Source organism: Erpetoichthys calabaricus, chromosome 5, assembly GCF_900747795.2.
Source record: "Erpetoichthys calabaricus chromosome 5, fErpCal1.3, whole genome shotgun sequence".
NCBI lineage: Eukaryota > Metazoa > Chordata > Cladistia > Polypteriformes > Polypteridae > Erpetoichthys > Erpetoichthys calabaricus.
The window spans coordinates 91064398-91080379 of record NC_041398.2 but is presented as its reverse complement, the minus strand read 5'-3'; the positions used below and the strand labels follow the sequence as shown (position 1 = coordinate 91080379).

Below are 15982 nucleotides of genomic sequence, written 5' to 3'. Positions count from 1 at the left end.
AAGGTAATAATTTCAAGAAGGCAACTAGAATATGTTTTTTAGACAGTGAAACAGAATTCTTTTTTGGCAACATTACAGATGTTACTCTTTCTCTTAAGTGATAAATATCCGACTACTCTTAGGACAATGTGTGTATAGGTGTTTTTTTTTAACCATGTATAGTATTTATAATTTAAGTACCACATATGAGTACTGTACCTGTATTTCATCAGATTATTTTTTGTTTCAACCTTCTTTATTACTCTGCAGTCATGGTGAGTTTAATAATGTGCAATAACTTACATATTTACTAAATATGGATATGTGCAGGTAACTAGTTTACACTGTAGAGATTTTGCTGGTCTGATATGATGTATAACCATTGGTGGCGCTTAAAGCAACAGGGCAAGTCCCCAGTGGATGCATTATCTTACTAAAATAAATCTCCAATGAAGGATAGTCTTTTGCTGATGTGTTTTTATTTTTGGACTACAGCTTAAACAATCAATACAACAATACAATAATTAAATCCATCCTACCCTAGGCAACTTTCTTTTACAAGTTACCCACCTTTAAAACAAACAGAGGAACATTCTATATGACTTCAATTACAGTTTAGCTTACCATTTCGGATTTAGCTTAAGAGAGGTCACTTCAACTTATATATTTTGTATATATTATTTTCCTATTTTACATGTCTGATAGCCACTCCTGACGGAAAAACAGATCCTCAGTAGTCATTCCAAGCTATTTAAATAGTTGCAAAGTCGTGTGCATATACAGTACCTGCAGCTAATGTCTGAATGTGCTGTGTGCACAAACAGCAGTGAGGCAGTCTCAGAAAAACTATCACATCATACTCACCACAGTCAAAATTTAATAAAGAATTTTTTTTTAATGAAGTAAATAAGAATGCTTCAACATTCCATTTTCTGAGCCTAAATACCCAATGCAGGGTCGAAAGGAAGCTGGAGCTTAGCACAGCAGGCATTGGGTGCAAGGAAGGAACAATCCCTAAACAGGGCAGGAGCACATAACACACACACACATTCAACAGGGGCCAATTTAGCATCACCAATCCCACTAACCACCAGAATACCCTGCATGCTATGCTCTCCATATATTTTCTGACTTGATTAAAAAGTAAAATAAGCAGAGAAACAAAGTTTTTTGTCATTTCAATATCATTAGCAGTACTTGTTCACTTTTTCATTTATTATTGAATTTAAAATACTACTAATGGATTATAGAACCTGTGGCGGATGGCCGGGGTCCATGACCGGCCAGGATCCCCCTTCGTTATATGCTCAGAGGGAGCAGCCATGGATGGTGCAATACCTCCTCCTGGACACTAGATGGTCGCCCCCCTGGGTTGGAGTGGTGTCTCAGTTTCCCGCAGGGCTCCATGGGAATTGGAGTTGGAGGCAGCCCTGTTGGGTCCCGCAGGCACCGCCAGGGGGGGCTGCAGCTGGAACTCTTGAGCCCTTGTGGGCAGTGTTTTCACCACACCCTGAAGTGCAGCTGGAACTCGGCAATCAAGCATCTGGAGCACTTTCGGGTGAACTATAAAAGGGGCCAGCAGCCGCCACTCGAGGAGCCAGAATCGGGAGGAGGAGGACGAGGTTGCTTGGGAAGAGTGGTGGAGGAAGGAAAGAGTGCTTTGTTGTGTGTTTTATTAGATAGATAGATAGATAGATAGATAGATAGATAGATAGATAGATAGATAGATAGATAGATAGATAGATAGATAGATAGATAGATAGATAGATAGATAGATATTATTAATCCCAAGGGGAAATTCACATTTGATATTTTTGTGCTTGGGACTGTGTTGTGCCTGTGGAGATTACGGGGAAGACGTGCCCCACAGGTGAAGAAAAATAAATAGTTTATTTATTTTACGTGTGCCTCCGTGTCTAGTCTGTGTCGGGTCTTTTCACAAACCTTAAATAATCTTGCTCTGTCCTATATTTTGGAATGACTGTTTCTATACACTCCAGTTCGTAACCTTAGATCTTCTAATGGTGGTGGTCTTACAATTCCAAGAGCCAAGCTTAAATGAAGTAAGGTGGCCTTTTGCTGTTATGCACCTAAAATATGGATTACTTTACATCTAGAAATTTGCCAGGCAAATATGATGGAACATTTTTAAAAACTGCTAAAATCCATTATTTTAAATTTGGCTTTTTCGTAGCACTCATTATAGACTATATAGGCATAGAATTAGCAGACTCTTCTTTACTAATCTCTACTTTTCTCTGCTGTCTTTTCCAGTTTTTTCTGTGGTGACACAGCTGATCAAGGCACCACCTCATCAAGGCACTATGCAGCCACATGTGATGATGTAATGAAGGTGGGTGCCCCAGCACTCCGTGAGACTGACTTCATCAAATTCTCTCATTTGTAGCCTGGAAACAAAGTAGGATTGAGTTAAGAACATTTCTGTTAGGTAGAATGCACAATGGATGCTGCGTGTACAATTTATTGCATATTTTATTTTTTTCTCCAGCCCGGCCATCTGACTTTATCACTGGACTCATCTTTAGAGACTTGCATCATGACACTGTATATTAGGAGGCTACTCGTCTACTGTATATTTATTTGTTTTTTTATCATGTAGATTTGTTTTTTTTTCTTTGTTTCTCTTTTCTTTAAAGTTTCTCTTTGACATTTTGTAAAGGGCTTTGAGCTACATTATATGAAAATGTGCTATATAAATAAATGTTTTTGTCTATCAGAATCCAACTAGATCAATCAGAAAATTTTCATAAGAGAGAACTTTGAATTAGTATAATACAATAAACTGAAATATTAAATATTTTTTATTTTAAATGAAGTGTGCCAAACATGTAAGTCTTAAGGTGTGATTCAAGATTAAAATTTAAGCCATTATTTATTTATTCATCTGCTGTGTGAACCTGCTTATGCAAAATTACATTGAAGAAAAATCTGTCATATCAATATCAGGCAACAAAGCAGGAAACAGCATTAGAAGAGACGACACATTTCCATCCATTTGCACACCCATACCCGTGTGCAATTTAGAGCCACAAATCAACCTAATCTGCAACGGAATAGGAATGGGATGAATTTTTTCATGTTCTGCTATATTCAAACACTAACACATTTATTCTTTGCCAGTTTAGTTATTCTGTTTTTTTTGGTTTATTATGACATGTTACAAACTATACTTTTCATTTTATACATTTAATTGATTTTTCAATAAAGGTTCTTTATATAATACAATGGAACACATAATTGGAATTATAAGATACACTAGGGGGCTCCGCCCCCTGCTCGCTTTGCTCGCCAACCCCTGGCGTTGGGGTATGACAAAGAGTGAGATGTATGAATTAGATATAGAATAGTGTGCAGGTGTGGATGATGCATATAGAAAGCCAAAAATACAGTGTTTGGCACAGAGTAATGGTTTATTGGAATATTTCTTTGTACACAACATTAGTAGTAAAGATGGTGTCCTGTCCTTGAATGAGTCTTTCTTGGCATGGAGCATTTATAACTTTAACTTTAACGTCAGATGAACGTCGAACACGTGAGAAGGCAACATAAAGTTGTCCATGTCCAAAAATGGGCTCAGAGAGGTAGATGCCAACCTTGTCCATGGTTTGTCCTTGTGATTTGTTGATGGTCATGGCAAATGCAGGTTTAATGGGGAAGTGTCGGCGTTTTAATGTAAAAGGTAATTCTAGGTCAGAACTTGTAAGGTCAATTCTAGGAATTAGAACAGTATTGTTAGCATGTGATCCTGTAAGAACTGTTGCTTGAATAACATTGTGTGTCATGGTGTTGACGACTAAACGTGTGCCATTGTATAAACCCTGTTTAGTGTTAAGGTTTCTTAATAGCATGATTAGTGTTCCGTTTTTAAGGTTAAGACTGTGTTGTGGTAATCCGGCTGGGTTAATAGTGTTCAAATATTCTAAGGGGAAATTTAGATGTTGATTGTCGTCATCAGAGTCAAGTTTGTCAGAGCTTAGAAAGAGCCGTGCCTCTCCAGGAAGTAATGAAATGACCTGGTTATTAATGTGATCAACATTAATATTTTTTGGACATAATATAGTGCGTTGTGTTAAAAGGGGCATTTGGTCTAATGAGACCGCTGTTCCAAATATCTCCGTAAGTAAGTCGTCGCAGATGAAGGGTTGAGGAATTGTAATAATATCTGGGTGAAGTCCATCTGTATTGGTGAGTGTACAATGTTCTAGTTGTAATAACCAATTGTTATATTCTGGATCTGGAAATCGCATGTTTTGTACCAAGTGTATCTTTAGAAAGCAAAGCCAATTGTTCGCGTAACATTTTTAGTTCCGCGGTTTTAGAAGCGCGCCGAGGTGAATTTTTTTCTTTGATGCGGGTTCGTGTTTGTGGTCCCGTTACTCGAGCCGTCTAGTTTTGTATCCGTGATCGTGAATTGATGACTTGTTTGATCTTTATCGTTAGGAATATGGATAAGTAATAAGTAGGATCAAACTTACTGTTAATATGCGGACTGTTCGTTTCTTCGTATTATCACCAATCAGGGCTCGCGCCTGTATATGTATTGTAGTTCGGTCTCGTGTTGTTTATATGACGTCGTCGCGTATTTTAAGGTGGACTGAATAATAGCTGAGCGCATGGAATGTGGAGCAATAGGTAAGCACTGTCTAAAATCTACTGCTAATAAAAGTACCTTCACTCCAAAGGGAATATTATTATTCATCAACGCAATGCCAATTGTCCGCGTATTTTAAGGTGGATTGAACAATAGCTGAGCGCATTGTAAGTGGAGTAATAGTTAAGCACTGTCTAAAATCTCCTCCTAATAAAAGTACCTTTCCCGCAAAGGGAATATTATTATTCATCAACGTTTGTAGAAGTTTATCAATGGTGTTGAGTAAGTGACTGGATGCCATTGTACATTCATTTATAATTAATAGTGTGGCAAGACGGATGTCACGTGCATTGTTACTGTGCATTGTCATAGTGGATACCGATGTTTCTGTGATTGGGACCGGTATTTGGAATAAGGAGTGACATGTGTTTTTGGAGCCGAGACATTTTTTCTTCCACGGTTTCAGAAGCGCTTTGTAGGTGCCAACGTGATTTGTGCATATTTGCGTTCTTGATTTGTTTCAGGGTGCACTGTTCCAATGCGATGTAATATTTGTCCACATACGCGAAAGCAGTATGGGTCATTGCCTTTTGGTGACCTAATATTTACTCCGGTAGATGCAAAATCAAATGAACTATTGTAGGATGTAATGCAGATGCGCCGCCGTGTATTTTGTTGTTTCATGCGGGTTCGTGTGTTTGGTCCCATTATCCGAGCCCGAATCGTTTTGTACCCGTGAGCGTGTATTCATGACTTGTTTGTTCCTCAGCATGCGAAATATGGATAAGTAATAATGAGGATCGCACTCACTGTTAATATGGAGCCTTTTCTGCAGTTGAACGGTTAATAGTGCTTTATTGTAAGGAGATCCACCTATGCTGCCCAGTGTGAAGGTGTTGAGATGACGTATGTTTAATATGTACGGTTCCTTTAGAAATGGGGCTTTGGGTGTCACTTCTTATTGATGTTAGTGTGTTTGTGGGTCTGATTCGTCGTTGTTGTGAACGTTTCGTGTGCCATGTCTCGTCTCTAATGGGCCTGGCGTGGCGGTCACGGCTTCTTTTTTTTGGTGCGTTAGGAGCTTGTTAAATCATCCTGTTTGTGTGGGTGCCGTTTCGTGTGCAATGGGATTCGTGCGGCGCTGTGTGCTTTTGCGGCGTCTTAGCGGGGGGGGTTCGGTGGATGAGGTGGGGGATTGGTGGGGCGCGAGCGTCTTCTTTCTTTTTGTGTGCCAGGGGCTTGTTGAATCCTCCTCTATGTGTGTGTCCCGTCCGGTGGCTGTGGGGGGTGGGGCCTTCTTTTTTTTGTGTGCTAGTTTCGTGTGCAATGGGTTTCGTGCGGTGCTGTGCGGCGCCTGCGTTTGACTCCTTTTTTCTGTGCTGACTCCTTTTTTCTGTGGTCGCGGGGCCTCATTTCTTTGACTCCTTTTTTCTGTGCTCACTCCTTTTTTCTGTGGTCGCGGCCGCCTCTCGCGGAGCCTCATTTCTTGGTGCGCCTGCGCAGTACGTCTTTTTGCGGTTACGGCCCATGGCCGGATGTCCCTGCGTCCATCCGGTTTAGCATTCTCGGTTAGTAATATGGATTATTTTCAGCATTATGAATTCTAAGACTAAAAGGGAAGGATGGATTTATAGTTCGTTTCTTGAGAATGTACAGTAAATTACAAAATTAAAAACACATTTTATCTTGTCAAGGTAGTTTTCTATAACTATTCAACATCTAATCAGAAAAGTCCTACTTACCTGAAAACTCACGGAGCCATTATGATCTGTATCAAATGCATTGAACAGGTAGTGTGCATATGTACTTGCATCTGAAACAATACCAGAAGGTTTTAATTGTTAACTTAGTGCATAATACACATTTCTACATGTTTATTTACATCTTTATAGAACTGCTAACTGCAATACAATTTTAGTCATTTTAAGACATTTTTGTTCAAAAACACTTAAAAAAGACCATTGATTTGTATTATTTTTTGTCTGTATTGTTTACTCAGCAGTTATTATGTCTTCTTTGTGTTTTTGGTCCAGCTTTGCCTTTCACATTCCAAGCTGGAGGCTCTGGACAACACTAGAAATGAGCGTTATTTACATCACAAACAGGGTCTGTAAGACATTCACGGGACAAAACACATGGTGGAACTGGGCGATTTACATTCATTAATTTAACTGCCAATAGGCAATAGACTTGAAGCCCTTCATGATAAATGTCTCATCCATTTTCACATCATCTGTTTGCAATGAGACAAATAACATTCTGGACAAACAACTTGCCAACTCACTTCCCTTATAGAACTATCTACTGACTTCTTACCCGGTGTCTTTTAGAATATAAAGTAATCCTCACTGCTGCTTCTTAGCTTTATAAAGGGACAGAGAGAGAGAGAGGTTAGGAGCAGGTGCTGATACAGCGCATTGCCACACCCACCACATGACAAATCAACTCAGGATCCCAGATTAGGACCCAAGTGCAGCCATGTAACGGATGACACCTCAACACCACACTAGTTCAGATGGAGTGGAACAGTGTGAGGTTTTTTATGGTGGATGGAGTGCCAGTTCTGCCACCAATTCCCAGGTTTTTCCCTGCAGGTTGGAGGGCCTACATGGAGGGCTGGATGCAGAGTAACATCATACCCAGGATGGAGCAATTGCATGTTAAAGGGAGATTAGACAAAAATCCTTCTTTTGTAAGTTGCTTGATCAATTTTCTTTGAATACACCTGTTTAAGACTGAGTCACAAATAGGCCTTTGAAAGAAAGGGAAATTGATAAATAATGTGGAACAAGCCTTAAAATGTGGATCCCAAAGGCAAATTTAACATTTTAAGGAATGAATATCATGTCACCCGAATGCCACAGGTATGACAATTTAAACAGATTCAGGGTACCAATCATTTATAAAACATTGTTGAATGGTAGGATACTGTATAACCGCTGTATTTCAGAAATACAAGCCATGTTCCAAATACCAGCTGCAGAAAGTTGTATTAAAAAAGTTTACTTTGGTCTGAATCATATAGATGCCCTTGAAACATAAACAAAAGGCCATGTAGTTATTCATAACCTATAACAGCAATGAGTCTTTTACATTGTTATTATAAAGTATCTTATAATGTTAATTGCTGTGAAGGAGCTGATTCTGTGTTGTCTCTCTCTCGTACTGGTGTACATCACCATACAAATAATACACATTTTTATTGTGAAAACTACTGTAGAATGTGCATATTTGGAAGATGTTGGCTCCAGGAAAGACATCTGGCCATAAAAACTCTGCCAAAACCTATGAAATATCAACCAGACATAGAAGTGGAGAAAGATGAAGAGGGAAGAAGAGGAGGTTGACTTTGTACTTGCTGAAGCACAGCTGGTTTGTGGTTGACATTGAGATCTCAACTTGACGTTCTGTTCATACAACGCTTTGAACTTGTAATCTCACAGCATAATCAGTTCAACAATGTAGAGATTGGCTTTGGCTATGTTATAGTGCATGAGTATGGATAACTTATCAGTAGCTGACATTCTCTTATAAGCATCAAAAAAATCTTGGATGTCATTAATAGCACAAAAGAAACTGTCTGTAGTTGCAAGTCTAATGCTGTCAGTTATTTATTAATTTTTTTTTTTTTTAAGAACTTCATGTTCAAAAACCTCAATTTATGAAATTCTGTTAACAGGCAATGACTTAAAGTGAGGATGATACACTGTATATAGGTATAAAGTATACACTATGGAGTTTATGTACATGGAAAATGTATTTAAACCAAATGAGTAAACGGTTATTTGTATAGTACTATCCACCTTAATAAAAGGTGTATGTGTGTTTGTCTTTGTGCCTGTCCAGTTGTTATGTCTCTGTCATTCCCAAAGATGGTGCATCACAAATACTTTTAGTAATAAAATGCGTTGCATTTGTCAATCCAATAGATGATGCATCACAAACACTAACACTGCCTTTACAAGTTCCATACCAAATGGCATATACTGTAACAGAGACATACATATTGCATGTTACATGTTAACGCTGAGTACTACGAGGAACATTCAAAAAGTTTCCCACCTTTTTTACACTCTATTAAGAATTTAAAAAAAAAATTACATCATTTTTCAATATAGTCACCTTTGTTTGCAATGCAATTTTCCCAGCATCGTACCAGTTTTTTAATGCCCTATGCCTGCCTTCACCGTTTCCAATGAAAATATAAAGGTCCGGAAACTTTTTGAACGTCCCTTATAGATTACTTACTTAGATTTGTGTTTAATAATTAAATTATCCCTATAACTTGCAGTTAGCATGATGTATCCATGCTTCTGGTGTGTCGTAAAAGTAGATAAAAGGAAGTTGGTGTTAGAAAAAGCATCAAGGTGCAAAACGTTTGCTCTAATATCTTCAAAATTTGTGAGGCAACTAGCCAGCTTGTGTGAGCATACAAAATGACCATTCAACTTTTATGGGAGAGACAGAGAGAGTGTTTTAATCTGAACTAATGTAACAAATCTAAGGCACAGGATAAGAGTGTCAGTCTGAAATGAATAATAGAATTATTACTGATCAAAAATGTGAATTTATAATGAGCAAAGAAATTGCTGAAGTATTTTATGGCTCATTGAACAAATGCGTATTTATGTAGTGAACAAGTCATAATAAAATTGAGCTACCTTTATGTTGAAAAAATTTAATTTATTCTGTCAAAACCAATTACATTATGCTTCATGGCAATTTCACAATGTTGTATCTTAAATTACGTGTCACTGCTGTTATGAAGGCTGAAGTTTACAAGATCAAGTTACATTTCTCATAGATTTCTGTTTATTACTTATGATAGATTTACAATGTACAAAGCCTTACTTCAGTCAGTGAAAAGAAAATTAAACGTCATTCTTTTTACATGCTGATCTAGACATGTATATCTATAGTATAAAGAAAGACAGAGAAGAACAGAAGGAAGTTTTTTATGATCACAATTACTATTATGTAACACAACTTACTTTCAGTACATGATTAAAAGTTCAGTTTGAAACAAATATCATTTCATTTAAATACTTAAACACCAATGAAGCTTTCAAAACCAATGATGGGGCAATAATGACAAAGCATTACAAATATATTGCTAATATATGCCTTTTAGTGTGTATACTATAAGTTAAATGAGCAGCCATATCATTTGTTGTAAATGCATTGAACTTTTCTTGTGATTCTTAGTGTGCCCAACCATTTGAAACTGGCTTAGTCCTGCCCAGGGAAATGAGGTGCAGAGAATCTCTCTTTTTTTATTCATAAGTATTTAGTACAAAGGAAAAACAATGCATTTATGAACAAAGGCAGTTAAGAAATGTGTTATTTAAATATAACACCAGCAAGTCAGGCATCTCAATAACATAACTAACTGTGGATAAAAATCAAAAATATAGTGTTTGGGGCCAGTGGAAAATCAATTTACAATTTCAAAAAAAACTAATAAATAAAAAATGCCATCCATTTATCACATTGGCATTTTTACATTTACATTTTTTAATTTTTGTTTCCTGAAAATGTTTGGTGATTACGTTCATCAACTTCAGATTGAACACAAATATAATTTCAGGATGACTCTCCAAATTCCTATGTAACTTTTATTGAATTTATCATGTTTAATCAATTAATGATGCTGACACCTTGATTTACAATGGCGGCGCACATAGTTTCAGTGGCTCGGTGCTCTCCCCTTCAGAGTTTTGTTGTGTGTGTGTGTTGATTTTAGTTTGTTATATATCCTATTGGGCAAACATATACAGTGGAACCTCTAGATACGAGTTTAATTCGTTCCAGCACTGAGCTTGTATAGCGAATTTCTCGTATCTAGAACAAACTTCCCCATTGAAAATAATAGAAATCCAGTTAATCCGTTCCGCACCCCAAATATATTAACATAAAAATCAATTTTCCTAACAAATAACACTGATAAATTATATATACTGTAGTCTACCTTTAATAAATAACACTGGTAAATAATATAACTGATTATTAAAAGAATCAAAACAGGTGTCCAAAGTGCAGTAGAGCATTCAATAAATGTTTAAATAAATAATCCTTAAAACAGTTGTGAAGTGGAGGTTTAAAATACACAAGAATAACAATCCTTTAACACGAGGTTAAAACGTCAAAAGGATGCAGTCTTTAAAATACAGACGACAATCCCCGGTGCTTCTTCTCTGTTAGCGTCTCACCTGCGGGCTCTGCAACAGGCGAGACACTCTTAATGCAGCTGACCTTCTCTACACCGTCCTGCTTCAGCTGTTTGGCTCGCCTGTTCAGCTACACGCGAGCCTGCTCGCGCTCGCGCTCTCTCTCTCTCTCTCTCTCTCTCTCTTCTTCTCCCCCTTAACCGGCTCGCGCTTCTCTATATATGCGGGGAGGACATGGCAGCTGCAGCCCATCAGCCACAGGAACAATCATGGATGTGGGCAGTTTCCCACCTGTGCACTTAAGTGAGAAACGCAGACACCGCAGATCGCGGCTCGCAACTGCTACCACGCCCCCTCGCTAAGCTGAGAGCTATACCCACAGCCTGGCTCGTGGCTCGTTACGCGAGCCAATGCTCGCATTTAGATCAGAAATTTTCGCTCATACTTTCCTCGTATTTTGAATTTCTCGTATACAGAGGTGATCGTATCTCGAGGTTCCACTTTACTACAACCGAGACGATCTTCTTAAGATCGGAGTCTGCTGTGAGGGGAGTGTTACGGTGGAATTCATTCACTCGCATAGCTTTCCGGTGGATATAGCCAGGACACCTGGCTCCCCGTGGATTACCAACCCCAGATGTCGATGACAAAAGCGGCGCAGAGAGAGGAAGCAGAAGCGAGGATGCAGGGCCGGCGCGCTAGCTAGACTACAGAGACAGCCTCACAAGCCTTTTCCTTGCTAACGCCAGATCTATTGTCAACAAGATGGATTTACTGAGACTTCAGGTTGCATCAGACCGCATGATCAATGACAGTTGCTTGTTTGTGTTCACGGAAACCTGACTCCATTCATGCATACCGGACTCGGCTATTGAGCTAACAGGCTATACATCGCAGCGCTACGACAGGACTAGAGACTCTGGTAAGAGCAGATGAGGGTGGGTGTGTGTGTGTGTGTACATCAATAATAACTGGTGCATGGACACAGTGATAGTGGATAGCTAACTACTGTGGGAATTCAATGTGGTAATGATCACCGCTGTTTACATACTACCAGCTGCTAATGCTAACTTGGCTCTGAGACATTTATACAGTAGCATTAGCAGCCAACAGAGCCATTACCCTGATGCAGTGTTCATTATCGCAGGGGACTTTAATCAAGTGGATTTAAAAGCAGTGCTCCCCAAACTCCACCAGCACGTAAAGTGTGGTACTAAAGGAGCCAACACACTGGACAAGGTCTACTCAAACATCAAGCTGGGCTACAGAGCTAAACAGCTTCCATACCTGGCCCAGTCTGACCACATGTCACTGCTGATGATTCCTGCGTACACCCCTCTCCGTAAATCTGCTCTTACCACCACAAGATCCATCACAACCTGGCCTGATGATGCCTGTCTGTAGCCGCAGGACTGCTTCAACAGGACTAACTGGGACATTTTTGAAAGTCCAGACCTGGAACTCTACACCGACAGTGTATTGTGCTACATCAAAACCTGCATTGACAATGTCACAGTGGAAAAACTTATCCGTGTCTATCCAAACCAGAAGCCCTGGATGACAAGAGAGGTTCAGTGGCTGCTAAGGGAAAGGAACACTGCCTTTAGGTGTGGTGACAAGGCTCTCTACAGCATGACACGGTCCAACCTGAAGAGAGGCATCAGAAAGGCTAAGAGGGACTACAGGAGAAGGATTGAGGAGCACCTGGACAGTAATAACAGCAGGCAGGTTTGGCAGGGAGTCCAGCACTTCACCAACTACAGGACCAGCCATGGAGCTGCTGAAGGTGACGCCTCAATGGCAGAGGAGCTGAACCACTTCTTTGCTCGCTTTGAGATGGAACTACCAGAGGCGGCTGTTACACACGCAGCAGCAACTCACAACGTCTCCCCCTCCCTTAGGGTGGAGGAACATGAGGTGAGACGCTCATTCCAGGCTGTCAATCCTAGGAAGGCAGCAGGTCCCGACGGTGTCCCTGGGCGTGTGTTGAGGAGCTGTGCAGAGCAGCTGGCTGGGGTCTTTACAAAGATCTTTAACCTGTCACTGTCCCAGGCCTCAGTTCTTCCCTGTATGAAATCCTCCATCTTACTCCCTTTACCAAAAAAATCACCCATAACCTGCCTGAATGACTATCGGCCAGTAGCTCTCATCCCGGTGTTGATGAAGTGTTTTGAGAGACTGGTCCGGAGTCATATTATGTCCTTCACTAGGGGGCTCCGCCCCCTGCTCGCTTCGCTCGCCAACCCCTGGCGTTGGGACATGACAAAGAGTGAGATGTATGAATTAGATATAGAATAGTGTGCAGCTTTGGATGATGCGCATAGAAATAACAAATAGAGTGTTTGGCATATATTAATGTTTTATTGGAATATTTCTTTGTATACAACATTAGTAGTAAAGATGGTGTGTTGTCCTTGAATGAGTCTTCCTTGGCATGGATCATTTATAATTTTAACTCTAACGTCAGATGAACGTCGAACACGTGAGAAGGCAACATAAAGTTGTCCATGTCCAAAAACGGGTTCAGAGAGGTAGATGCCAACCTTGTCCATGGTTTGTCCTTGTGATTTGTTGATGGTCATGGCAAATGCAGGTTTAATGGGGAACTGTCGCCGTTTCAATGTAAAAGGTAATTCTAGGTCAGAACTTGTAAGGTCAATTCTAGGAATGAGAACAGTATTGTTAGCATGTGATCCTGTAAGAACTGTTGCTTGAATAACATTGCGTGTCATGGTGTTGACGACTAAACGTGTGCCATTGCATAAACCCTGTTTTGTGTTAAGGTTTCTTAATAGCATGATTATTGTTCCGTTTTTAAGGGCAAGGTTGTGTTGTGGTAATCCGGCTGGGTTAATAGTGTTCAAATATTCTAAGGGGAAATTTATATGTTCATTGTCGTCATCAGAGTCAACTTTGTCAGAGCTTAGAAAGATCTGTGTCTCTCCAGGAAGTAATGAAATGACTTGGTTATTAATGTGATTAACATTAATATTTTTTGGACATAATATAGTGCGTTGTGTTAAAAGGGGTATTTGGTCTAATGTGATTGCCGTTCCAAATATGTCTTTTACTAAGTCGTCTGAGATAAAGGATTGTGGAATTGAAATAATATCTGGGTGAAGTCCATCTGTATTTGTGAGTGTACCATTTCCCAGTTGTATTAGCCAACTGTTATATTCTGGATCTGGACATCGCATGTTTTGTACCAACTGTATTGTTTTAAAGCAATGCCAATTGTCTGCGTATTTTAAGGTGGACTGAACAATAGCTGAGCGCATGGCATGTGGAACAATAGCCAAGCATTGTCTAAAATCTCCTCCTAATAAAAGAACTTTTCCTCCAAATGGAATATTATTATTCATCAACGTTTGTAGAAGTTTATCAATGGTGTTGAGTAAGTGACTGGATGCCATTGTACATTCATCAATAATTATCAGTTTTGCAAGACGGATGTCTCGGGCATTGCTACTGTGAATGTTCATAGTGGATACTGATGTCTCTGTGATTGGGACCGGTATTTTGAATATTGAGTGACATGTACGACCATTTATTAACAGATTTGCTGCTACTCCGGTTGTAGCAGATGCGATAATCATCGGTCATTTGAGCTTGGTGCTTTTCGCGTCTTGCTTTTTTTTTTCTGTCAGTTCATTTGCGCGTTGTTCACGTCTCCGTTCATTTATTCTGTCTCTACGCTCCCTTTTTTGTATGTCTGATACGCGAGCTCTTTCGGTTTGAAATCGTGCTTCTTTCGATGCAGCACTTTGACACGCGCGCTGAATGCGTCTACGTTCATTGTGTCTGTCCATTTGGGCACGTCTCTGTAACGGTGTCACTTGTGCTTTGCGTTTTTTGATCCGAGACATTTTTTCTCCCGGTGTTTCAGAAGCGCGTTTTATGCGCCGCCGTCTATTTTCTTGTTTCTTTCGTGTTCGTGTGTTTGTTCCCGTTATCCTTTCCGAATCGTTTTGTACCCGTGACCGTGTATTCATGACTTGTTTCTTTCTCAGCATGCGAAATATGGATAAGTAATAAGGAGGATCGCACTCACTGTTAATATGTATCCTTTTCTGCAGTTGAACGGTTAATAGTGCTTTATTGAAAGGACATCCACCTATGCTGACACCTATGCCGACACCTATGCTGCCTAGTGTGAAGGTGTCGACGTTCACTTTAGAATATGTGGCTTTAGGTGTCACTTCTTATGGATGTGTGGGGGGGATTGTTGTTGCGCGAGCGTCTTCTTTCTTTTTGTGTTCCTGTGTCTTGTTTGAATCCCCCTCTGTGTGTGTCCCGTCCCTTGCTTGTAGGGTCTGAGGGGCGGTTTTGTGTTCTTTTTTTTTGTCTTCCATGGGCTTGTTGAATCCCCCTCTTGGTGTGTGTCCCGTCCCGTGCCTGTAGGGTGGGGGGGTGTGTGGTCGTGCCTTGCTGTTGTGCGCTCGTCTGTTCTTTTTTTTTGGTGTGTTTAGTTTCGTGTGCAATGTGTTTCGTGCTTTGCCCGCGTTTGACTACTTTTTTATGTGCCTTTTCCTTTTTTCGGTGCTTGTTGCGCCTCATTTCTGTGACTCCTTTTTGTATGTGCTCACTCCTTTTGTCTGTAGTCTTGTCCGCCTCTCGCGGCCCCTCATCCGCCTTTGTCGCCCTCTTTTGTCCGCCTTTCTCCGACTCTTGCGGACTCTTTTTGTGCCTGCGCCTCTCGTGGACCCTCATCCGCCTCTCTCGCCCTCTTTTGTCCGCCTTTCTCCTCATCCGCCTCTCTCGCCCTCTTTTGTCCGCCTTTCTCGGCTCCTCAGCCGACTCTCGCGGACTCTTTTTGCGCCTGCGCAGTACGTCTTTTTGCAGCTACGGCCCATTGCCGGATGTGCCTGCGTCCATCATCCGGTTTAGCAATCTCGGTTAGTAATATGGATCCCTCCTACCTTTGATGCACACCAATTTGCTTACAGGGCTAACAGGTCTACTGAGGACACTGTTGCTGCTGCTCTCCATGCTACCCTGTCCCATCTGGAGCACCAGGGGAGCTATGCACATCTCCTCTTTATTGATTTTAGCTCTGCTTTTAACACCATCCTCCCTCACAGATTAGTGTGCAAGCTGCTAGCCCTGAGACTCCCATATTCCACCTGTATATGGATTAAAGACTTCCTGACAGACTGCACACAAAGGGTTAGGGTGGGCCCTCACATCTCCTCGGCCATCAGCATCAGCACTGGCTCTCCTCAGG

The 15982-nt window shown here is 40.5% G+C and overlaps 1 protein-coding gene across 3 annotated transcripts in view; it reads right to left on the bottom strand.

Annotated features, from left to right (window-relative positions):
- kcnip4a (potassium voltage-gated channel interacting protein 4a) overlaps positions 1 to 15982 on the bottom strand; it is a 915543-nt gene that overhangs the window by 46293 nt on the left and 853268 nt on the right. For all 3 annotated transcript variants that reach the window (XM_051928636.1, XM_028801760.2, XM_051928635.1), the window contains exon 4: positions 6334 to 6404. In XM_051928636.1, coding sequence (XP_051784596.1) covers positions 6334 to 6404 — 71 coding nt within the window. The remainder of the gene's footprint in view (positions 1 to 6333; positions 6405 to 15982) is intronic.